At 39.5% G+C, this 26,885-nt stretch overlaps 1 protein-coding gene across 4 annotated transcripts in view; it reads left to right on the top strand.

Annotated features, from left to right (window-relative positions):
* The window catches only part of LOC125450757 (versican core protein-like), a 180,813-nt gene that overhangs the window by 19,636 nt on the left and 134,292 nt on the right, over positions 1-26,885 (top strand). For all 4 annotated transcript variants that reach the window (XM_048526883.2, XM_048526882.2, XM_048526880.2 and 1 more), the window contains exons 3-7: positions 5,706-5,781; positions 6,861-7,265; positions 13,842-14,016; positions 16,989-17,116; positions 23,533-23,826. In XM_048526883.2, the coding sequence (XP_048382840.2) occupies positions 5,712-5,781; positions 6,861-7,265; positions 13,842-14,016; positions 16,989-17,116; positions 23,533-23,826 (1,072 nt within the window). In that variant the 5' untranslated portion in view covers positions 5,706-5,711. The remainder of the gene's footprint in view (positions 1-5,705; positions 5,782-6,860; positions 7,266-13,841; positions 14,017-16,988; positions 17,117-23,532; positions 23,827-26,885) is intronic.

Raw genomic sequence — 26,885 nt, 5'->3', positions numbered from 1 at the left:
ATGCACAGAACTGGGTTTTTGAGGTGAATAAGGAATTACATATGTATCTTCACTAGTGTGGGCTGTTTGTGTACCTGGGAGATAAACTCAGCTCCTGTTCCGCATATACCTTTAGAATGGACCCATTGTTCAGTAAATTGACTGACTTTCAGTCCACAGCATTTCTGGAGATGTTGCAAATCAAATTGAGGTGCTGAGTTCAATATCATTAAAGAAATACACAATTCCGGTAATATTCATTGAAGCTGGCAATATCTGTGATAGAGAAACAGAGTTTATGCTTCTGGTCACTGACCTTTTGTCAGAACTATGTCTAATGTCTACTTTCCTTTTTGTGATCATCAAAATTGCAAGAAGAATGATGCTCATCAATTAAAACCATCTATTTCCTTTGTTTTACTACTGGAAGCACGTCAATCTTCACTATTATTGTTCACTGACCTGTAGAAGAATTGACTCTCATGATTGAGTTGATGGAATGAATACATTGATTGAACAAATAAATCTCTATGTTACAATTGTGGAGAAGGCACCAAATTTAAAATGTTGTTCACTTCCAAAAGATATAGGTGCAGAATTAGACCATTTGGCCCATCAAATTTGCTCCGCCATTCGATCATGATTGATATGTATTTCAACCCCTTGGTCCTGCCTTCTCTCTGTAACTCTTGATCCCCTTACTAACCAAGTAGCTATCTATCTCTGTCTTAAAGATACTCAAAGACGTGGCATCCGTTGCCTTCTGTGGCAATGAATTCCACAGATTCACCACCATCTGGCAGAAGGAATTCCTCCTTATCTCAGTTCTAAGGGATCGTCCCTTCACCAAGAGGATGTCCCCCTGGGCTCTAGTGTGTTTTACTAATGGAAACATCTTCTCCGTGTCCACTGTATTCAGGCCTCTCGGTATTCTGTAAGTTTCAATGAGGTCCTCCTCATTCTTCTAAACTCATGTGCAGGCCCAGCCTCAACCGCTCCACACACGACAAGTTCTTCCATCCCGGGATCATCCTTATAAACCTCCACTCCAAAGCCATATCCTTCCTTAGATATGAGGCCCAAGACTGCTCGCTGTATTCCAAATGCAGCCTGACCAAAGCCCTGTACAGCCTCAGCAGTACACCCCTGCCTTTGTATTGTAGCCCTCTCAAAATGAATGTGAACATTATATTTGCCTTCCTAACTGCCAACTGAACCTGCATGTTAACCTTAAGAGAATCCTGAACAATGGCACCCCACCTTATACCCACTACTGCATATTTATAAAGAGGCCCAGGAGCGTATCTACCTGGAAAATCTTGAGTTTTTACATTCTCAACGCTTCTGGCTCAAGTTCACATCACAATTAATGGATCTTAAAAAAATGGGAAAAAAAGTGGCATTTGGATTTATCCATATTGAACAAAACATCAATATTATTCCTTCTCAAACCCTGTCTGACCCATCTCTCATTACAGAGACATTTCTTTTTCCAAACATTTCTCCCTTTCACAGGAAGAAAATACAAAGGCAGACACCTTCCCTCTATCCACCGTTTTGAAATGCAAATCTATCTTGAGAATACTGAGCCACAAAAAAATGCATCACTGCTTGGGCATTAAGAACAGGGAGCAGTACTGACAGGTGTGATGAGAAATAGTATTCATTTTGTCACTTATGGATAATAGGAATTGTATACCAATGCAGAGGAGTGTGCAAGCCTAGTCATGCCCATCTTTTAAAATTGCATGAAGTGGAGGAAGGGCAGAAATTGGGGGTCTGCTAAAGGTAGAAGAAGCCAAAGCGTGAATCTAATTTGTAATTAAATGTTTCTGTTAAATCCTTCCCTCCATGAAACATGATACAGCTGTTCTGATATAATATAATGACCTGCATGACATACTGGGAATGGTGACACATACACATTTCAAATGCATGCTTTGAGTTAGTTCCATCTTGAAAGAGTTCTCACATTTTAGAGTTTGGAGCAGGTGAGCTACACGTTAGGGGGAAACCTCAGTTGATCCTTTTAAGTCTCATTACAAGTTCTGACAGGAGAGATTTTTTTTCATGTCTGATCTCCTGTCAGAGATTATTAATAGTGCAAGAAGAGCAATTCCCATGTGGTAAAACAGTTTGCTTCCATTTGTTTTGGTATTAGAATCATCTGAATGTATTTAACTTTACTATTGAAATTATTCCTGGAGAACAAAGAAATCTAAAAGATCTCCGAGCTATGATGCCTTACTAGTGTTTGTAAAATATTAAAACGGCATTCAAGATATATGCAGTTTTCACATTATCAATCTACTATGTGGAATTTATGGTTCATTGTCTGTCCTTGTTTCTTTCAATGAAACAAAATATTGTTGATGCTGGAAATAGGAATTAAAAAGTAGTCCTTTTTTAACTTCTCTCTGATTCTGAACTTGCCTCGCATTCAGTTTCTCAGTTTTCACTGTTCAATCATTTAACTCTGATTTTTTTTTCACCTTTCATCCCTGAAGTTACCATTCTGTGTGCTCCTCCTAAGATTTCAAAAATAGTCTCAAAAGCCCACCTTTTCAACTGTGCTTTCTGTAATTGTGACTTAGCGTCCCATCTCCAATTTGTTAAGAATTTAGGATCCTCTGCCACATGAAAGGCAGCACATAAATGCAAGTTTTTATTGGATTCATGTCAGAAATGAAATATTCTACAGAGTCTTTAATTTTATCTGCCTTCCCTTGAGAACGTGGTTTTTGAGGTTTGTGGACAAGTCTTTAGCAAATGTCATATGCTTTCTTTCTGCTTTTAAGGTGAAACATTCATAATTTCGCTTTCATTTAAACAACTATGCAGCTGATATTTTATGGACAAATGATTTGCTTCTTCAGATAAATGAGACTTAAGAAATGTCTGTCAAAATAGTTAATTTCTTTCTAGTTTTGCTTTGCTTCATTCTATGCATATTCTGTACTAACTAGAAAAAGTCTACTTTTAAGTTTGCTTGACTCACTAATTGCCTAGAGTGCAACGTAAAAATTAACCTAACAATATGGTGATTCTCAAAGTTCCAGCCCCAAATACTGGGAATACAACTTATGGCATGCAAATAACTCCTGATTCTACATTGCTACAGTAAAAAAAGTACATCGCTCTGTAGGATAGATTTTAACATCTCCTACTTTGCCATGTTTTCCATACTTGTAGTCACATTCTCAGTTGTTCCTGTAAATGTGACTGTATCAGTCGCCTTGGCCCATGGCCCTATGAAATTATGCCAGCTATTCCTTATAGTACATAAGGCCGCCACAGTGGCTCAGTGGTTAGCACTGCTGCCTCCCAGTGCCAGGTCCCTGGGTTTGATTCCGCCCTTGGGCAATTGTGTGGAGTTTGCACATTGTGACCATACTTGTGTGGACTTCCTCCAGATGCTCTGGTTTGATATGCAGGTCAGGATTGGCCATGGTAAATTGCCCATAGTGTCCAAAGATGTGAAGGTTAGGTGGATTAGCCGTGGGAAATGCAGGGCTTCAGAGTTAGGATGGGGGGTGTGTGTCTGGGTGGGATGCTATTCTGTGGGTCAATGTGGACTCAATGGCCCAAGTAGCCTACTTCCACACTGAAGGCATTCTATGGTAACATTGGGGAACTGCTTTAATGAATCATTTTGTGTAATTGGTAACTACCTCTTATTTTCCTTCCTGCCTTTGAGGATATTCAGATGATTGCTCGTGTATTGAAACGTAGATTGGTTAGGGTTTTGAATGGTGAACCTGTTATCCTAGGAGAGTGTTGCAGCTAGTTTATCTGGTTTTGGTCTTCTCAATCTCAGTAGGTAATAAAATCAAAATATTTAAATAAACCAGCCAACAACAAGTGCAACCCTTTCAGTCTCCAGTCTGATTGTTGCTCCTGAGTCTTCTTATTTGCCCTAAGATCTCTGAAGTATCTTGTTCCTAAATTCTAACATTTTAATTTTGGCATTGTAAAATGCAGCTACTCTGGCTGAAGACCAAAAACTACTTTGAGGAAGTTTACATCAGATAAAAGTACTGTCCAAACTGGGGTCAGAGTCGGGGGGTGTGCAGAGCCTGCTATCAGCACTTCTTGAGTTCAGCTGTCTCACTGTGGACTCTTTCTCATTAATGGTTGGCATATGAGTGTCACTGGTAAGAGCAGTATTTATTATTTTTCCCTAAGTGCCCTTGAGAAGGTGGTGGTGAGCTGCCTTCTTATTTGTGGCATTCATGTGGTTTAGATACAGTCAGCGCTGTTAGGAAAGAATTTCAGGAGTTTGATTCAACAAAAGATAAAAATACAATTCCGAGTCAGTATTCCCTAGAAGGGACAAAAAGAGAAATTGCTGGAAAATCTAAGCAGGCTTGGCAGCATCTGTGGAGAGAAATTGGAGTTAACATTACGGGTTGAATGACCCTCCCTCAGAACTGGAAGTTCCCCAGTTCTGAGGAAGAGTCACTACACCTGAAACATTAACTTTGATTTCTCTCCACAGATACTGCCAGACCTGTTGAGTTTCCAGCAATTTCTCTTTTTGTTTCTGAGTTACAGCATCTGCAGTTCTTTTGATTTTTCCCCAGAAGGGAACTTGAAGGTGGTGTATTTTGGAAAGATTGGATACAACATGCAGAGAGATATTGGGTTGGGAAATTGTATGCTGAGCATTGCCAGCCAATGAATCTTCCAGATAGAGAAGAAATATCATTTTAAATCCTGGTTCAATCCTTATTGTATTCTTGTCTATGGAACTCTGACTTACATTTTTCGACTGGTACTCTAGATTTCTTCTGATCAGCACTGACATTAGTAAGTAGAAATTTGGGTTTGTTTTCTCCTTACACTACCTGAGTAGATTGGATGTGAAGGCTGTTTACACCATGTTTACACCAAATACATAGAAATCCTATATGATTTGTTTGATTTTTGATCATTGTATTGAAAATTATTTAGATCAAGCAGAGGTTCTGTGATGGCCAACTCCATCATTTACCCTTTATCATCTTCGTTTTGGTAGAAGTCTGAATATATCGCTACTCAGTCAATTGTTAAGCATATAAACTTCAGTCCACTTGTTCGCTTCTCAAGAGATTTTCCTAATTGCTTGAACATTTCCTGACTAGATATCCTATCATTTTTGTGGCCTTATTACTTGCAACTTTAACCTGTCATGATATTGCTCTGTTGTCATTGGGGTAGCGACACTGGAAACTTGATGCATTCACTTGACATGAGGAATGCCTTTTATTCCCCTGTAATCTTTCAGTATTTACACTAATTATGACTGAATTGCTTGACTATATTGAAGGGCTCACAGAAAGAAACATCCCATATTAGCTCACGCTATGAAAGAGCTGACTGTGTGGCAATTTCAGTGAAGTACTTTCCAAGTGTATTCAACTGTTTCCCGTTTCTATCAGATTCTGATTTATCTTTTACTCTGTAGTTCAGCTACTTGACTTCTATGATTAAATAGTTCTACTCTTAATTTACTGCATGAAATCTTGAGAGTTGGCAGTGTATTGGAAGTGCTGATCACTTTCAGCTCTTCATTCCCAGAAAGCAGGTACTCAAACAGCATATTCACTTGCAGGCAGAAGTAGATCATGTAAGCTGTGAATATTTTTCTTGAATTCATAAGATGTACAATGTTCCTCTGTTTTAATGTTAATTATTTAATGGAGTCAGTCATGTGATTTAATGGACAATGTGTTTTCTTTTCTTAGGTCAAAATGATATTACATTTAATGCGTACCCTGTGGATATGTTCCACATTGACAATAGTATCATCAGTAGGGTCAGGTAAGATAGTATTACCTCAGTACGCTCTTGCTCCATTTTATGTTTCTGCCCTGCTTGCATGAAGTTTAAAAGATCATTAGGTGTAAGAGTCATTTTATTGTCCTTAAATGTTCTCAAATAGTTGACAAGTAATACGGGAGTCCACATTTGTACATAATTTTACAACTTCAATGATAATGATATTGGCCAGAATATAGCAATTGGTAAACTGCGTAATTTCGATATTCTAAATGGAGCCATATTGAAGTGCTTAGGTAAAATAATATTAGATATTTTAAAATCTAGTAAAAATAAAGATCTGGTAATAGCATAATTGGGCATTAAAAGCTGGATATTCCTCATAGACAACATTATTGCAGATAGTGCATTAGAACTGTTCGTCTATCTGCCAATGATGTATAGCTTACAAGCAGCCCAGTTATCTTCATTGCATACTCATAGAAGGCTCTAGGTGCTATGTTTGCTCTTTCTAGGTCATCTGCATTGGTTGGCGAGGAAATGCATTGCAGCTGCTACAGACATTTTGTCTCTGATATTAATGGGGAGCTGAGGAGGGCAGGGTGCTGTCAGAAGATGCTGAAGAACCCGGTTAGAGATTGTGGACAATAGAGCTTCAGTAATATTCCTTATCTTCCTACATGGCAATTTGGCAGATGGACGGCTTGTTGGGGAAAATGGACATGAGCAGCAGCAGGGTTTAGCTCGGTATTCCTGGGGCCAGTCTCTGGCAATTGGTAGTGATGGAAACAGCACTCAGAATGTGGGAGTTAAGAACCCTAGTGTTTGTTGTTGGTAAACATCAAAGACCTCCACTGAGAGGCCTGGGGAAATATTCCTGCTCTTCCTGGCCACCAAGAACTGCTCAAACCACCACTAACCTGAGGAACTGGCAGCTCCTGTATCTATTTCACTGACAAGTCTCAAATGACAGAAGCTTAAAAGTAAGAGGTGAATGAAGGTGAACCCAAGTGTGGCTAGCTTATGTTTCAAGGAAAATGTTCTCTTTCTGTAGAAGTGTTTTGGTAAAGTCAACCTGTTCCTAATTTACAAATGACAACTCTTTCTTTCTTTGTCCTTAGCACACGATAGTGGGAAGATGATGAGAATGAAGATTAAGAGGAGTTCCCATGTGAAAGGCTCCCTTTCTAGCTTTGTATCTCTTCCGTGTCACTATTCAATGCTGGCCACACCTTCGCCTTCCAACCATTCTTTCCAGGAGTTTCCTCGGATTAAGTGGACAAAAATTGAGGAAGGAAAAGATGGAAGGATCAAGAAAGAAACCTTAATTCTGGTGGCACAGAACGGTGTGATAAAAATTGCTGCTGATTATGATGGTCGAGTCGCAGTGCCCAAGCATCCTGAGAGTCTGAGTGATGCAACACTAACCATTTGCCGACTACGAGCAAGTGATACTGGTCTTTACCGCTGTGAGGTAATGATTGGCATTGAAGATGAGCAAGACACTGTCTCTTTAGATGTTACTGGTAAGTTTCTATATGTCAAGTGATTTTTCAGCTAATGGATTGCAGTGACATTGACACCCACCAAAATGCCAATTATTAGACTGACGTCTTGCTTTAATTGATAGCAGATCTTCAGTTATAGCTTTAGTGGTCATATGTAGATCCCACTGCAGAAAATCGGCCTGTACAGGTGGTCAGGTTTCATTTTATTTGCTTTAGATTTAGAAGTCTCAAATTTAATTAAAATTACTATTAACTTGATCCAGACATACAAACTGATATCATTTGTCACAACGTCTTTTCTTAACAAGTTAACCTGGAACATGAATCCATAGATTGACGAGCGCTAGTTTAGTATTGACAAATGTCCTGTCGTTCGATTCTTTTGACGACACTGTCAAAGATCCTGTCTGTTTTACTGTGATGCTTAGATCCCGATAAAATAATCAAAGAGGAGCAAGAAATCCTCCTAGTGCTAATGTCCTCCCTCAAAACCAAAACCAAAAAGTCTTTGCTGCTTATGAGATCTTGCTGGACACAGGGAAAAACCACTTTGATTAGCAGTGTAATAGCAGCCACCGTAGTTCAATGTAGATAATTGCCTCTGAAGTACTTTGAGACACTTCTGAGATTTATGGTAAAGTGCGTTATAACTGCAAACCTTCCTTTCTTTAATCTACTAGCAATTAAATGATTCCTTGTGGTTTCATTGGATATTATTTTAACTGATCACAAGTGTATAAAAGTTGAAGAAAAGGAAGTCAAGTTAGAAATTGCGGTCTTCCTTTTTGGAGGAGATGAAAATAGAGTTTTCTTCAATCTTACAGTATGGTTTTAATATGCAGAAAATGTATAACTAGAAGAAAGGAAAGAAATGGAGACATTGTGCCAGTATTCACACAACAGTTGCGCACCATCGTCAGGGATTCTTATTATTATGGCAACAGTACTCAGTTAAACAACAAAAGAGAAACAGATATGAGAAAAGGTGAGGAATTGATCAAATTTGCAGAACATCTATGCTCGGTTCGCACTTAGCAACGGCACCTCCCAGTTGCAAACCATTTCAACTCCCCCTCCCATTCCTTAGACAACATGTCCATCCTGGGCCTCCTGCAATGCCACAACGATGCCACCCGGAGGTTGCAGGAACAGCACCTCATATTTAGCTTGGGAACCCTGCAGCCCAAAGGTATCAATGTGGACTTGACAAGCTTCAAAATCTCCCGTCACCCCACCGCATCCCAAAACCAGCCCAGCTTGTCCCCGCTTCCCTAACCTGTCCTTCCTCCCACCTATCCCTTCCTCCCACCTCAAGTCCCATCCCCATCTCCTACCTACTAGCTTCATCCCGCCCCCTTGACCTGTCTGTCCTCCCTAGACTGATCTATCCCCTCCTTAACTCCCCACCTACACTCACCTTTACAGGCTCCATCCCCGCCTCTTTGATCTGTTTGTCTCCTCTCTACCTATCTTCTCCTCTATCCATCCTCTATCCACGTCCCCCTCTCTCCTTATTTATTTCAGAACCCCCTTCCCCTCCCCCATTTCTGAAGAAGGATCTAGGCCCAAAACATCAGCTTTCCTGCTCCTCAGATGCTGCTTGGCCTGCTGTGTTCATCCAGCTCTACACCTTTTCATCTCAGATTCTCCAGCATCTGTATTTCCTACTGTCTCTGAATTGGTCAAAGAATTAGGTTTTAAGGAGAAATTTTAAAGGATGTTGGAAAGCTGTACAAGTAGAGAAGCTTGGCTAAAAATTCCAAAATACAATATACAAGGCAGCTGAAATCACAGTAATGAAAAGTGGGGCAAAAAATGAAGGGTTCACAAGTTGCTAGATTCACAAGTGTAAAGGAATGATGGTTAAGGAGTTAGACAGGAGGTTGATATATCAGCACAAACACATGGATTTTAAGTGTGAGGCAAGGGATTCTGGAAACCAGGAGTAATTCATGAGCAAAGAGGTGCTAGATGTGCGGCATTGATATTGTAGGGGTTACAGCCAGCAGGGTTGAATGGGAGTTAGGATCATATGCTGACCAAAAAACTGGCCAGGCAAGGATTGCAACTGTAAAAGCAAAATACCATGGAAGCTGAAAATCTGAAATAACAACTGAACATGCTGGAAATTGAAAGAACTCAGCGGGTATGACAGCATCTGTGAAGAGAAAACAGAGTAAAGGTTAACATGAGATATTAACTCTTGTTTAATTCTCCATAGATGTTACCAAACCTACTGAGTATTTCCAGTAGTTTCTCAATTTATTTAAGTAACAAAGTCTTAAGGTGCCATAGATTTAAATACGTGTTTCAGTAGCAAAGGGACTGAGGTAAGAACAGACATAAATAGTGTTACATAGGTCAAAGCAGACAATTTTTGTGAGGGAGAAGATATGGAGTCAAAAACTGACCTCTGAATCAAATAAGACATAACTTCTGCAACCTCAGATAGTGGTGTGCTTCCCAGTATTTGACCACATTACTTGTCAGTGCTGCTGCCTGCAAAATTACTTAGATGCTGTTGAAGAGAATCCCAGTTGCAAAGACAGGCTCTCCAAGTTTTATTAGTGAGGCAGGTTGACTGCCTGGATCAGATATCAGGTTACTAAATCTACCACATGGAATTAACTATTCTGACTCTCTACTGCAAAGCATGCAACACAAAGAGATTCTGACTACTTACCTCCAAGGCAGACAGGCTGCAATAACTTATGAAGTTGAGCCTTTGTTGGATAAACAGCAGGTAGCAGGAGCTCCTCACAAGCAGCATGGTGAGCTGCACAGACTCCATATAATGTGTATGTGCATTATACCACCCTCCTGATGACAGTGTAGATGTACACAATAGTCTGTTGATTGCCATATCTAATCTGTGCCCAGTCTATTCAGCTCCACATGTTGAATTTGTGGATGGGACTTGAGTAGCTACTGAATGCCTCACCGCCATCGAATAATGGCAGTCACCAAATCCAAAACATGTGACTATATGATCTCATTTTTGGCTTCACAGTGCTCAAATATTTCATCAACACTTCTATAGCAACACTGGCTGGTCAGAAAATCAGCATGTTACTAACCCTAAAAGTAAGAACAGGGTGCTGCAAAAATCTTCAGTGAGGAGATAAGTAAAGAAAGAATAGACTATATTCATTTCTTTCACTAATTACCCCTGTTTTGTTGTGGCATTCCTCATCCAAGTGTTCAGTATTAATGAGTAGCCTCAACAGTGATTGATAGATATTAGTTGATTACAAGGGCAAATTGCACAGTCCACGTTCTATCACCTGACATTTGGATTTTTAGTTCGAAAATTTTTTTTCCAGAATGAATCCTCTACACTATAAGAAAGACTTACATTTTTAATGTACCTTATCACAACCCCCTGCAATATCCAAAATGCTTTTTTATACAGTAAATTACATTTAAGTGCAGGGACTTGTAAAGTCATCATGTTGAGTCAGGGTAATTGTAGCAGCAGTTTCATGCACAGTAAGATTCCACAAACCAACGATCTGTTACTTCAGTGAAAGCTAAGAAAAATTCTCAGAATTTCCTGGCTAGCTGTATCTGAAAAAACCCACATTTCTGAGAAAAAAAAATTGCCAACTGAGCTAAACTGCATTTTAGCTTTTATTTGTAAGTGTAATGTGCAGTAGTCTGCCTCAATAATTTCTCACCTCTTCCAAAGAAAGAATTTCCAATCTTTTGTTTATTTTCAAACATTTTTGACTTGTGAAATCATCAAGGTCTTGAGGTCAGCTGAAAGGATGACTTGGTAAAATTTCAGCCAGCATTGTCATTTATTCAGGTGACTTTCCTGGACATAGTTTTATTACATTTTTAGGTAGGTAGGTACCTGGTGATTTAAGTGCCTATGTGTATGAGCTGGCCACGAGAGTGAAATGTAAGGTTTTTAGTGTGGTAATCCAGTACTTACAGCAGTTTAAAGAACTGGTAAGTTGCAGAAAACAGCCAAAAACAAAACCTGCTGAAGTATTAATGATCTGCATTGATTTTCCTTGTGCTTATAGGCATTTGACTTCACTAAGGCCTTCTGTTTTGCGCAAGAACTGCAGACAATGTATTCTACAATGTTCATAGGCTTCAGTGCTTCTAGGGTAATAATGATGATAAATACGGTTCATGAAAGTCTGCTGCCTTCTGTTAGGAAATACATCAGAGTTCAGTGTTGGCAGTGATCCAGCATAACAAGCCCCCAACCCATTTCACACATTCATTGGAGAATTGTTGTAGCAGCAAGGGAATATCCTGCCTCTTACATTCTTGTTCAAGCTGAAAGGGAGTGTTGGTATAGATTACAGACATCTCAGGCATCACTTTCTGTGATCAGTGATGGAGCTGATGAACACGCATCAGAAATATGTTACATTGGTGCAAGGAATTGGCAAACCATGAACATTAACCTGCCCCTATTTATTTAAGGCCATCTCTGGAGGTGCAAAGAAAACATTCTTTCTCCGAAGGAATGTAGTGCTACCAGGGATTAAATCACATTCAAACAGTAGCCTGTGAGAAGTACATAATGACTGTAGCAGTTGGGGGATTTTTAAGGCTGCTCAGTTGTGGTTGATGCAAGCAAGGTAACACAAAAAAATTCATTACAGCTGGTGTTTGTTCTGAACAGATGCTTCAATTATTCATCAAATATTGCTCTGCTTCAACATTTTCAGAACATTTTGTCTTATATCTGGTCAGGGGAAGCATTGGTGTAGCTGACATTTGACTCCAGACCCACAGCAATGTGGTTGACACTTAACTGTCCTTTGGACAACTAGAGATGGGCAATAAATGCTGGTGAAGCCAGTGACACCCACATGCCACAAATGCATTTTAAGAAAATGCCAATCATTAATCACCAACCTTCTATCTACTCCTTTCCCTCAGTACTTCCTGACCGCTTGTTTCCTGTTGGCACTGAGGTACACTTTCAGTTTCACTGAACTATCATTCTCCTCATGCATCTAAATTATCTTCAAATGTGAAAATGAGCAACACAAAATCAGTCCCTTTTCCCACACTTGCATGAAATTTCAGCAAGAGCCATAGTTGAGAGCTGAATTTTCCGCTCCTTAATCCAGACACATTGAGGCAAATTTTTCTTCCTGAACTGCAGCAGAAGACTAAATTTAACTAACTCAGCACACTGCAGGATTGATAATGGATTACGTCCCATAGCGTCAGTTACTCATTGGGCACAGCATTACCAACTGAGTTATTAGGCCACTTGATTTTGAATTACGACCAATAATCCTTCTCAAACATAAGCTAAATGTGTTTTGAACTTGCTGTCTGAAAATGCCAACCAGAATGCCCATAGCCCTGGTGATCCTTCTGACTGGCTTTGAAATAGATGTAGAAACAGAGCTGCCAGTGCTCCTTTCTGATGTGGACGAAATCTCATACCACTACCAATTTACTCACGACAAGGAAATGTGAATGCAGTGCTTTTTCTCATTCATTCATGGGACATGGGCGTCACTGGCCAGGCCAGAATTTACTACCTATCCCTGATTGCGCAGATGGCAGTTAAGTGTCACCTACATTGCTGTGGGCCTGGAGTCACACGTAGGCCGGACAAGGTAGGGACAGCAGTTCCCTTCCCCAAAGGACATTAGTGAACCAGACAGGTTTTTTCTGACAAGGTCACCACGTTATAGGAAGGATGTTGTGAAACTTGAAAGGTTTACGAGGATGTTACTAAGATTGGAGGGTTTCAGTTATAGGGAGAGGCTGACTAGGCTGGAGTTATTTTCCCTGGAGCATTGGAGGTTGAGGAGTGACCTTACAGAGGTTTATAAAATCATGAGAGGCGTGGATAAGGTAAATAGACAAGGTCTTGCCCCTGGTGTGGGAGAGTCAAAAGCTAGAGGGCATATTTTTAAGGTGAGAGGGGAAAGATTTAAAAGGGACCTAAGGGGCAACATTTTAACACAGAGTGGGGTACGTGTATGGAATGATCTGTGAGGGGAAGTGCTAGAGGCTGGTACAATTACAACATTTAAAAGGCATCTGGATTGGTATATCAAAGCTTTAGAGGGATATGGGCCAAATTGGACTAGATTTATTGAGAATGTCTGGTTGGCAAGGACAAGTTGGACTGAAAAGTCTGTTTATGTGCAGTAAATCTCTATGACTGTGTAATGGTTTCATGGTCACCATTAGATTCCTCATTCCAGCTATTCTATTGAATCCCAATTCCACCTTTTGCCACGGCAAGATTTGAACCCAGCTTCTGAGAACCTTACCAGGGTCTCTGGATTAATAAGCTAGTGATTATGCCAGTAGGCCATCACCTCCCTAGTGCTTGTTGACAGTTGGCATAATGTTCTGGTCCGAATTGGTCTACACCCTCAACTTTGTTTTTTCTAAAGCAGAGAAAAGCTGGTCCCTTGGAATCTTGGCTCACTGACAGGCTGTGCTAATGAACCATTCAATAAGAAGTTCCTGAACTGTGGACAACTGTGACTGTATACCCTAGCAAGAACTACTGCTTTCAGAAGGGAAGGGAAGGGAAGGAACTAAGTACACCCATACCTATAATATATTTATTGAGGGCTGCCTTTCCATCCTCAGGTGTTATATTCCACTATCGGGCAGCAGCAAGCAGATACGCATTGAACTTCGAGATGGCCAAACAAGTATGTCAGGACAACAGTGCCACCATTGCAACCCCAGAACAGCTGCAAGCCTCGTATGAAGATGGGTTTGATCATTGTGATGCTGGCTGGCTTTCTGATCGAAGTGTCAGGTAAGTAACTGATTACTGTGCAGAAAACTGGTGTTTTGTTGTCGATGGTTAAACAATGGATTAGCTATTTAGCATAAAATGGTAGAAAAAACAAGAAGATGCAATACGAAATAAAGGGTGCAGATCTAAATGGAGTGCGATAATAGAGAGTGCACAAATCATTGAAATGGTAAGGCAGGTTGAGAAAGTGATAAGAGGGGCCTATCGGATCCTGGGCTTTTTAAGTACAAAAGCAAGGAAATTACGATGAACCCTGGTTTAGCGCCCACTGGAGTATTGTATCCCATTCTGGGCACCATACGTTTGGAAGGATGTGAAGAGTTTGGAGAAGGTTCAGAAAAGTTTAACAAGAATAATTCTAGAGGTGATGGATTTTAGTTACATGAATCCTTTGGGAATGCTGAAATGGTTCTCCTTGGAGAGGAAATTCAAAAGACAGGTTCAGAATCATGAGTGGCTTAGACCAAGGAGTCAGACAGAAGCTGTTCTCTTTGCTGAAAAGCCAAGATCCAGAGGACATCGAATTTAACGTGAAAACAACTAATGGTGACTTTAGGGGAGACTCAGCAAATGGCTAAGATCTTGAATATGTTGCCTGAAAAGTGTGGTGGAGGCACATTCAGTTTGAATGGGAATTAGATAGGAACACAAAGGCAAAACAATATACAGAAAAATGGGTAAAAGTTGGGTCTGTAAGGCTGTCTCTGAATTACACTGGCAGAGAACTAGAATAGACCTAATCGATGAGTGATCTTTTGCTGTACAGCTTTATTATCTGATTCTATGGAAAGCGTTTGGACATTTTACCATATTAAAAGTGCTTTATCAATGCAAGCTATTGTTGTGGTTGAGAACTCATGTAAATCCTATGCTGTTGGAACCCTGATTAAGGAAACTGAACTATCTGCTTGTAGGCTTTGAGCTAGAGCCACTTCCTTTGCCGTTATATTGGCACATAAAGTTTAATTGCCCCTATTGCATTTATAACTGTTAAAATAATGGATTGCCTCTACAACTTCAATTCAACCAGTTATTTCTCATGTTGGGAGCAGTACACTGAGAAAACTATGTTAGCTACTGCTTTGATCATTCTGCCAATACTTCTTTGCAACTGTCTGCTTTGCGATTAGAAGGTGCCTAAAGGCACTTTTAAATTAGTGGTGTAATAAGACCTGGATTTGGAAGAGGTTATTTATTTTCTCACCAGATGCAGATTGAGGATACAAAGACTTGTTTAATGATATGCAATGCAGTGTAATGATGTGATTTTGCTTCTCCATTTCAATTCAAACATCTGCACTCAATAGCTTTGATGGTACTGATTTTATTTTGGTATTGATGTTCTGATATTAGAGGAAAGAAACTGGCTGTGAATATTAAACTGGTGAGAATTGGAGTCAACAGATACAGTAGCAGCTCTCAGTTCTCACCAAAAGGTGGCTCACTGTGGTCGTAGGAACATTCATTCAGGTATCTCAAACAGAAAGTAGAGGAGTTAATTATCATCTTAAGTCATTTCTCAAGGCATTAAAGTGCTTTATATCCATTATATTATCTCAAAGTGTTGCTAACTGTGTAGACAAATGAACACAGATTTTGCATGCATATGTTAATAAAGCAGCAGTTGTGATCTTATTGAATGGTGGAGGAGAGTTGTGGGACCAAACAACCTACTCTGGCTTCTATTCCTTACACTCTCATTTAGGCTGATACTTCAGTGAACTACGAAGGGAGTGTTGCATTGATGAATACACCGTCTATTAATTGAGAAATTAACCAAAGGCCTTGTCTGACTATTAAGATGATGTAAAAAGGATCATGACACTTAAACAAAGAGCATAGACTTGATTAAAAAATAGCAACTACACTTTAAAAGTGATTCAATGGCTGTAAGATGCTTAAGATGCTTTGGAACATTCTCAACACTAAAAGCATTATATAAATGCTAGCTTCACTTTCACCCTTCAAAAGAAAGATTTATGCCTCACTGTGATGACTTAATCAAGATTGTAGATCATATGGGCCATTATTGATGTCAACCTGTATCTCAGTTCTACTTTGTACCTCTGTACTGGGACAGTTTATAGGACTTCACATTATCACACAGTGTTATTTCACCATGTAGTTAGAGTAGTAAGCAATAATTCAGAAATGCAAGTTGGAGCTCTACCACCTCTCAAATATTTCTTGTATTGAGAACAATAACAAGAATTGATCCAGGTGGTATCAGAAGGTTCAAGAGACACCAATTGGATCAGTACCTGCTGACTGCACAAAACTGTGATCCTACAGGAAGCAGCTAATTTCATGGAGGCAGTTGCCAGTCAATTAATAAAGATGTGCAGACTCCTGAAGTTAGACTTGAAGGTGTTGATGGATATCACAGCCACCACGAAAGCTGAAACATGTAGATGACTGTGGGGGCACCTCCTGTTTCTGGAGGTGGGAATGCTTGAGGAGCTAACCCATTGCACCACTGGAAGATTTGAAGGGCCCATCTCTAACCCCATCTCCAATGGTGGGGAGGTAGCGGGGTGGGGGAACAAGAAGATTCTATTCCATGAGTCCACATCTCACCATTGGAACCTGTACAATTTGAATTAATACAATAATGTTAGCCTATTGAACCAAAAAAAGCATCAAAATTTCTGGAGTGTTGTGAAAAGCTAACTGTTACACTTATGCCCTTCAAGAAAGAGAATCTCACACCTAACCTGATTTTCTAAACAAAATTGTTAACCCCTATATTCTCTTAAGCAATTGTTATTCAATGAAACATTCTACCAATTTTCTCAGGATAATGAGTATTAAACTATAATGTAGCTTTTCCAGTACCATCCACATTTGGAAAATGAAAGGGAAAAGGATATAACTTCGTTTGAGTTCTGTTGATCAAGTTTGTTACTCAGTTATTCACAGACTAATTGACAGTAGTATCATACAGTGATTTATTTTTGTTTTTTGCTTTTTAGATACCCAATCACCAAACCAAGACCTGGCTGCTATGCAGATAAACGGGGACAACCAGGTGTCAGGACATATGGAGTACGAGACCCGAACGAGACGTATGATGTCTACTGTTATGTGGGAGACATAAGTGGTAAGAAACCTTTATGATAATTGAACACTTTCATCAATAACATTGCCTTCTTACTGTAAATTTTAAAGTAATACTTCAGGAAAGTACTGGAAAGTTTGTTAGAGTCAGTGGGCCCAATGGATTTTTTTTGGAGTCATTTTTCTTGGTAGACCACCTGTTTGAAATGGGAAATGTTTGCACCCATGACATCAGTCAGACAGGGCCTTAAGTTAACTCCTGAGATGAAACAAGCAGTCTTCAGCATTCTGTGGTACTACACTGGTTTCGTTTATTTATTTATGGTATGTGGGTGTCACTGTCTGACCAGCATTTATTGCCTGCCCCTTTTTGTGTTTGAAAATGTGGTGATGAGCTGCCTTTTTGAACCCCTGCAGTTCCAGTGCAGTTAGGGAGGGAATTCCACCAACAAAACAAATGTAAAATGTAATTGCTCTGGAGAGAGTGCAGAGAAGATTTAATAGAATGTTACCAGGGCTGGAAAATTGTCGCTACGAGGAGAAGGCTGAGGGGTGACATATTTGAAGTATGCAGAATTGTCAGGGATAGAGATAGACAGGAGGAACCTGTTTCCCTTAATAGAGAATTCAAAAACCAGGAGTCATAGATTCAAGCGAAGTGGCAGAAGGATTGGAAGCAATGTGAGGAAAACCGTTTTTATGCGCAGGTTAGTAGGTGTCTAGAATTCGCTGTCTGAGTTAGTGATGGAGGCAGAGACCCTAAACTTTTTCACAAAGTACCTGGATCTGTACTTTTAATGCCATAAGCTGCAGGGCTAGGGTCGTGTGCAGGAAGATGGCATTAGAACGGACATCTGGGCGTCTTTGGATCAGCATGGACAAGATGACTGGATAGTCCCCTTCTGTGATGTATCATTTCTATGGTTCTAACTTTGCCCTTCTGAACTTCAGGAATAATTTAAATAATGTGGATGAGCTGTTTGCACTCGTCACAGGCAGCCTGCCCATTTCAGGCATCAGACATCTGTTTAATTGCCTTGCTGGCAAGAGTATGAATCCCCTGGTCGATGAAAGTATAGGAGATGGTTTGCTACATTTATGTTTCTGAAATCGACATCCATATTGCAATGTAAAGTTTGTAGAACAACGGTTTATAGAGACAATGCCAGGAGAATGGGTGTCACCCGCTTTCCCATACTATAAAAGGATCTGTGGTTTTGTTTGTATCCAACCTATTTCCTTTCTGCTGTATTCCCCTCATTCTCACTCATTCTTTATTGATCCTGATTCTTCCAATCCTGGTTCCTGGGGTTTCATTTCATGAAGCTCCTTGAAATAAAACCAGTCAAACAGGATTCTCTGACATATTATTCAAATGTCAGGTAGTCATGTGGATGACTGCTAGTTAAATAAGTATGGCTAAGAGCTTGGTGTGCACAATCACAGTTTGTTGTCTTATAAACTCAATCATTCATTACATTTTGTTCTATTGCAGTTATTGATTAAACTAAAATATTCCAGATTCAGTTGTAAGCTATTGATTCGGCCACTCATGCTGCCCAGCATGCTGATTTAGCAGAATTATGTGTGCCATTTGTCATTTGATATTGCATCAAGTTACAAATAAATTAAAGCCAGGAATCTAGGCCATAGCTTACTTCATGATCACTGTGATAAGATTGGTTTGGATGCTAATTAAAACTGATGAGGGATATATTCTTCTAAAACCTTAGAGGGAAATTGAGGGAATAAGAACAAAAGACAATTTTTGAATCTTGAGAGTATCCCACGTTAGCTATGTCTTATGTGCTGTATGGAATTTATAACAGAAAAGGAGCTTTATATCAACTGGACTGTCATAGCATTGTTTTTAAATGGCAGCGCTCTTTTTTGTCTTCTTTTGTTTGTGATAGATCTTCAGTTTGGTAAAACTGAACGTTATTAGCTTTATTATTTGAGTAATTGATTTCAACAAAAATCACAAAGTGAAAACAAAGGACATCCGAATGTTTTTCTTCCGTGAAATGAAACATTACAAAACTGACATTTCTCAACATAAGCCTTTTCTCATTTGCATTTGCTGCTATGGAGTTTGTTCATGGTTAGTCATCTGTGATAATTAGTAACTTTGAAGTCTGGAATGCCTTAAGTGGATACTCATTTGGTTCAAAATTTGCTACTTTAAAGGGTAACATTTCATGAAAGATTTTCTTCCACCAGCTCCACGATACTAATATTCATTCAGATTAGATTTTTAGATTCCCTACAGTGTGGAAACAGGCCCTTCGGCCCAACAAGTCCACACCGCCCCTTGGAGCATCCCACCCACACCCATCCCCCTATAACCCACACACCCCTGAACACTATGGGCAATTTAGCATGGCCGATCCACCTAGCCTGCACATCTTTGGACTGTGGGAGGAAACCGGAGCACCCGGAGGAAACCCACTCAGACACGGGGAGAACGTGCAAACTCCACAGAGACAGTTACCTGAGGATGGGATCGAACCCGCATCCCTGGTGCTGTGAGGCTGCAGTGCTAACCACTGAGCCACTGTGCCGCCTAGTAATATTAAAGAACACAAAGCTGTCTGATTGATTGATTACACAGGTTCCATAAATCCTCTAATATTTAAGAGTAGCATTTACATGTGAGCCTTAACAATGTGAGTTGGAGGGTATTTGACCACATGTTCATGTCTTACTTTATCGTCACCGGCCATTTTAACACAGCGCCCTGTTCACATGCCCAGTTGTCTGCCTGCAGTGTTCCAGTGAATTAGAGCGCACACTGGAGGAACAACATCTCATCTGCAGACTAGGCACCTTACAGTCTTCTGGACTTCATATTGAGTTCAGAACATTCAAATTGTGAACCAACTCCCCGTCCCTTTCTTTTAGCTTTACTTGTTACATTCTCTGTCACCATTTCATCTCTCCGCTTCCCCTATCCCAGTGGGACTGTCCGTTCTTTCCAGCCTGGCAGTTAAACACACCATTACTCTGCCATTCTCACATTCTGATCACTTAATCTGAACTATCAACATCTTTGCTCTCCCAGCACTCCCTGCTCCAGCACCACTGCTCCCCCCAACAAACTATAGTGTAAATGCTGCCCCCTACACACTTCACTTCAGCTGTGATGAAGAGTCATCTAGACACAAAACATTAGCTTGCTTTCTCACCATGGATGCTGCCTGACCCGCTGTGATCTCCCGCATTTGTTGCTTTCAGTAATGTTTCTAGCAAGGGCCACTCAAAAGTGCTGAAGAGCAAAAATCTTGGGTGATTTTCTCTTCCTTAACCAGGCTACCATTACAAATCGTCACACCCTTAAATTCCCGCAGCAGGGATTGATTAACTTGGCACAGCATGCTAAATTGACGAGAAAACCTACTAGCTTCTTGTTTTGTATGTAGCTCAATAACTCACTAGATAATTTCACTGATGCATTGGTAGAGAAAGCCAAACATTCTTCAAATCAAGGCCCACATAAAGTGGTGCAGTATGTACTCTAGGAAAATACTTGAGGTTCTTTCAAATACAAATTACATCTTTAGATAAGAGAAAGGGTCTCTCTTACTCCATCTCTCTCTCACTCTCTCAGCCAGTGTAAACATGCAGTCTATTGTTCGCAGCAAGTTAAAAACATTGTCATGGTTTCTGTTTTCATTCTCTATATTAGCTTAGTGAAACAGAGGATCCAGAGACATTTCAGCAGACATGGGGCCACCTGAATGTATTTTGCATTAGCTGTCTCAGGCACTTGCTATCGGAACTAGGATAAAATACTTGTTAGTACTGGTGTGAATATTGAAGGAGAGGCTATGGGCATTTGCTCTATACTGGCTGAATTTTTTTAACCTTGGCCTTCAAAATTTCACATTTTTACTAACCCTGTTTTAAAAGAGTTTTTAATATTGTACCAACTCTAATATTTGCCCCCAAAATGACATTTCTTCATAAGTTATGCCTTTGCCAGATAAAATTTAAAATTTTAATGAATCCTTTGGGCACAAAGTAAGGAAAGCTTCATAATAAACTTGCAAAACATTATTACTCCTGCAGATAACAGCATGTGAAAAATGAAAGAATAATGTCAATTTTTTTTAATTTTGTTTTTTAAATTGCTGAATGTGCTGGTCCAACTGAATGCAGGTTTTAAAGGTGAGAAGTCCAAATGAAGCAATAATGTCTTATTGCAGTTTGGATCAGAATGTTTTCTGAAGTATTTATGACATATCTTAAAAAAGACTATTCTGTTAATGAAAATTTAGCCCTAAGGTCAATGCTTAGTGCCTTGGGATTGTGAGGGAATGTCACGCAACATGTTTTAGCAAGTCACCTATGCATTAAGATGCTTATTTAATCTTTAGAAGGTTTTAATTTGATCCATACTTTGTGCAATTCTCAGCCTAGACTGTCAGTAAGCTAAATATGCCTTTGAAAAAATTCAACCGAGGGTTTCGCTCCTGGTCACTGTACGGTGAGGCATGCATAAAGTGGAAACAAAATTGGACTTGCATTTGAGGCCCTTATAATTTGAACAACCTGCCACCACTGTCTGGCTTCACTTTTAAAGAATATGTCATTACTGTGATGTACCTGATGTGGTAGCAGTAGTTGTGGCATGAGCTAAAACCTCAAGGAAGGAGGATTTTTTTTAATGAAAGGATTATACTTTCCCTGTAGGTGCTAGGGATTAAAGTTCAGTTTCTTAAAGTTAAATGATGATTATCACTTCTAATAAATGAGGTACACGGTTGAGTAGTAATTGGTACTATTGGTAAAAGTAATGAGGTCATACAGCTGAGCCTACATTTGAATGGATATATTTGCTGTCTGAATTGGATGACAGATTTCCTTGAAATATTTGACTCCTTTGATGATTGGAATAACAAGATTGTTATCATTAATTAGTTGTGGCTTCAAAGTTTGAGGTTTGTCTCAAACACAGCAGGTTACTTTCTGCATTTGTTTCAAGTTTTATTATTTGAATCTCTTTGTTCTAGGCTGCTTCCTTAAGATCCAGTTACAAGTATACCTCACTCCTCTTCCACAAATCAAATATTATTTCAGCAGAGGTTTTCTCATAGTACTTGTACTGTTCCTTGGGAACTATGATGTTATAAATTAAACAGTTTCAGACCAGCACAGCAATTGTCCTATGGCAGGAATGAAATGAATGTAAGTTGCAGGGCAGTCAAGAACTTATGATTATCCACTTGAGTCACTAGTGGGAATTACTTTTTAGCTAGCATTCAGGCATAAACCTGGCCTTTTGGTTCAGTAACTACCAGATTTTGGTTTAGAAACTACCAGATTTTTTAAAAAAATCAGTGAGTTGAGTTGAGTTTTGTCTCATGTTTGTTTAATTTCAAGCCTTTGTTGAGAATTATTTGGAGGTGAAGTACCCAGCCCAGTGGTAAAATAACACATAGTAAAATAAGAGTTGATCTTGACAGGCTAATAGAACAAATATTTCCTCAATGCATTCAAAAAATGGCTAGAATGGTTAAAATTTAGAACAAAAGCAAAAAGTTAAAACATACAAAAATATACAGTCAACAATTGCATAGAGAAAGACAAGTTAAGGTATTGGCTTCTTAGAATTTTCTGATAAAGCACCAAAGCCTTAATAGACCTACTCACATGATGTTGCTTTGTAAGCACATTCCTGTTCACTAACCACAAAGCAAATGATAGTTTTGGAAAGTCATTGGCACTTCATCCTAAAGGAGGATTATGATGGACAGATGGCAAAGAGTAGAAGTAGATATGAATGAATACTTACAAGAGATTTTGGGCAGGCTGTATCTCTCCCTGTATCTCGGCATATCAGAGGAGTATAAGACAGAAAGAATATATCACCCCATAACCTTGTGTTGTTTGATTTTTTTTGTCTACAAGGTGATCAAATAAACTAAATACTGGAATTGGGAAATGTCCCCATGTTATCAGGGAATTATCAACGAAAATGGTTGAGGTCATTTTTTATGTGGTTTATGGATACTGATAAGATATGGTAATGGTAAATATGCTCCCTCATGACAAGGTGAGGATGGGCATTGCACGTTGTGGTATAGAGATATATGGACAGAAATATTCCATTTTGATCCCTAGATAAAGAAGTATTAACCTGTACAATTTAAACATCAGTATTGTGACAGAAATAATTGCTTGAATTCAGGAGAGTTATTTGGTGAGACTATGAAGAACAAAGAGAAAAATATAACTTTCCTTTTTCTTAACCATCTCACATTACTTGCTAGGGACAAGAATAAAACCGGAGAGGAAAAGAGAATACAATATATTTGCCCACTTATCTATTGAAAATGACTTTGGGAAGGAATTAAAGTATTCTAACAATTTGTTAATTCAGAGAGGTTTTCTTTCAGTTGTGTCATTTCTTAGGATGTCATTACTAACTCAGGCTGGTTTTTCTCTCTTGTTTAATAGGGTTTGTGTTCCATGTGTCAGCACCTGGAAAATTGACCTTTATTCAGGCGCAGCTGGAGTGCAAGCGCAGGAACGCACAGTTAGCAACCACTGGACAGTTACATGCTGCATGGAAGCAAGGTCTGGATCGCTGTGACCACGGCTGGCTTGCAGATGGTAGTGTACGTTATCCAGTTGTCTATGCCAGGAGCCAGTGTGGAGGGGGTCTTGTCGGAGTGAGGACCAAGTATCGATTTAACAACAGGACTGGATTTCCAGATCCGAACACAAAGTTTGATGCCTATTGTTTCCGAGGTAAATACATTTCTGGAAGTTTGCTCTAAAGGGAAGCTGATGGAATAGGATGGTAAATTTTACAAATTCATCTTCACCAGTTGGAAACACATACTGGGAACATGGATCTGTTATTTAATGAGTCTCATCAGATTTCACCTCCTGGTGGATTCTGCTTTCCTGGTGGATGAAAATGCTGTGTCAGGAGTATAATGTAAATTTTCCTTGAGAATGCTGTGCAAAATGCAGGAAAATAAAGTGAAAAAAATGTGAAATAATTAATTGGATTATATCTTGATGGATGTTTATTGAATTGTCCCTTATTTTTCCCAACTGTTTTTAGTTAGTGGAGTTCAAGATCTTTAAGGGATTATTGCATGACTGCTTTGTGGAACACCTATGCTCTGTTCACATTCCTCCCACCTCAAGCCCCATCCCCTACCCACTAACCTCATCTGGCCCCCCTGACCTGTCTGTCCTCCCTGGACTGACCTATCCCTCCCAACTCCCCACCTACATTCCCCTTCATTGGCTCTAACCCCGCCCCTTTGGCCTGTCTGTCTCCTCTCACCCTATCTTCTCCTTTATCCATCTTCTATCCACCTCCCCCTGTCTCCCAATAGGTATGTAATTGATTGGCAGGAGTATATGTGTTACGATGGAGAAAGTTGACAGAATCTATAAATATGAAATATTGCTATTACTTTGTAATACACATAACCAAAGTTAGCCAATAAAAGTGTTACTTTCCACATCCACTAAAAATTTAGGAACTAACTGTAAGTAACTAGGAGCTGACAGAAGTGCTTCCCAGTCATTTTTGGAATGGCTAAAAGGGTTACATCTTAAAATTTTAAATTTTCTTTCTTTTTCGTTAAAACCACATTATTTGATTCAGACACAAATATGAGACATAAGAAACAGTAAATTAATTTCACATGTTATGTGAATCTCTGTGACCTTATGATTCGTCTCAGTGTAACCCCATCCATTTTATTTTCTGTCTGCAATTTTGTCTCTTCAGCTTTCTGTTCTGTGTCATCTCAGATTTCATTATGTCTTTCTCTCTGGTTTCACTAACTTTCCCTTGCCTGTCTGGCCTTCCTGTGTCCCATGTCTGTATCTTATATCTTGCTGTGGTTTTCCTCTCTCTCTGTCTTCTACTTCTGCCTTTCAAACTTTTTTTGCCTGTCATGCTCCCTCATTACTCTTCTGAACCTTTTTGCCTATACTCACAAGGATATATGCATGCACACACATACTCATACACACACACAATCACACACAGAAATATTGCTGAGTAAAAGAGAAATGTTATCAAAGCTATATTCATCTTATGCCTTTCAGGACTTTGGCAAGAATGCCAAATTTCAAGTGGACAATAATTTATACTGCCTTAAAGTAGGCTTCTGATTGACTGTCAAGTTTATTCTTGTCAAGGCATTACCATACTGAATATCAGGGAAACTCTTATTGCCTATGTTTTGTTTAATTCAAAAAAGGAGCCATTTGTAATTTGGCATTCTTGTCTTTGACGAGGGCAAGATAATAGCTTCAACAGCAATTTATTCACCAATACACAAGTTCTGCATGACCAGGCAAGTATTTATAAAAAATAATGCTAATTAGTTTGGAAATAAATATGCTTGTTCAAATACTTTTCCTCCGCTATTATAGTTGGCCACAACTTTATAAATACTCAGTTGCTTGAAATTAATTTGTAACCCCTATTACAGGGAGTGTCAAGATCAATAATCTTTAGGAGTTGGAATAAGTACTAAAACTTTATAAATCATTGAAATCATGAAAAACAGTTGGTTTTGCGTCAGCTGCAGTTCTTTGTCGAATTCTGTGCCATCATGATTTTGGGAAGGAAGTCAAGGCTTTGGAGAGGGTCCAGAGGAGACTTAGTGAAATGGTACCAGGGTTAAGTGACTTCAGTTATGCAGAATGATGAGAAAAGATAGGATTCATCAAGCAAAGGTATGTAAATGGAAGTTTAATAGAAAAGTTCAACATCTTAGAATCAGAATTATGCAGTGAATTATTAGTAATTAGATTCCAACGGTTGAAAGAATGGCACAAACAGTTTGAATTATGACGTTTAAAAATGAATTGAAAGAACACTTTGAATCCGTACAATTTGGAAACAGGTCATTCAGCCCATCAAGCCCACACTAGCCCCCCCAAATAGCATCCCAACCAGATCCACATCTCCTACCCAATCCCTGTAACCCTGCATTTCCCATGGCTATACCCCTAGCCTGCACTTGCTTGGACACAATGGGCAAATAGTGTGTCCAGTCAGCCTAGCCTGCACACCTTTGGACTGAGAGAGGAAACTGGAGCATCTGGAAAAAACCCACAAAGACAGAAGGAGAATGTGCAAACTCCACACAGACAATTGCTCGAGGGTGGCATTGAACCCAGGTCCCTGGCGTTGTGTGGCAGCAATACTAACCATGGAGCCACCCTGCCTTGAAGAGGATGAACTTATAGGTCAATGGCAAAGGGTGACGGAATTGAACCAGAAAGCTTAGGGTAATCTATGATCAACATGGATTTTACCTTAGCAAGAGATGGATGACAAAACCGACATGCCAGTGACACCTATATTCTGTGAAGGGATAAGAAATTTCAACTCTTTAAAAGAGCTGGTGCATGTACGTTAGGCTGAAGGGCCTCCTACTCAATATAAGATTCAGTCACCTGCAGGTGTCAGGTTAGAATAGTTCAGGTTGACTGTGATCCTTCCCATTATTAGTTCATTTTGTTTGACACATGCAAAGGCTAACATATGAATGTTACCTGTTGGCCTGAGGCATAAACCACCAATGGAATTAAAGTTCAGAAATTGCCCTCAGGACAGCAACTTCCAAACTGACAAGCTCTAACACCCAGATGCAACAGATGCATGGGAGCACCACGACCTGCAATTTGCCCTCCAAAACACATACTATTCTTATTTGGAGCTATATTGCTGGTCTCAACAAAATAGGATCAAAATCCTTGAATTCCTAGAGCAAGTTGATTCAAGACAGCTCACTGTCATCTCCTTGGGGGCAATTAGGGATTATTAA

The sequence above is a fragment of the Stegostoma tigrinum genome, chromosome 3 (genome assembly GCF_030684315.1).
Source record: "Stegostoma tigrinum isolate sSteTig4 chromosome 3, sSteTig4.hap1, whole genome shotgun sequence".
In the NCBI taxonomy this organism is placed as follows: Eukaryota; Metazoa; Chordata; class Chondrichthyes; order Orectolobiformes; family Stegostomatidae; genus Stegostoma; species Stegostoma tigrinum.
Note: the sequence above shows the minus strand (reverse complement) of the source record. Positions and strands in the feature narration are given on the sequence as shown.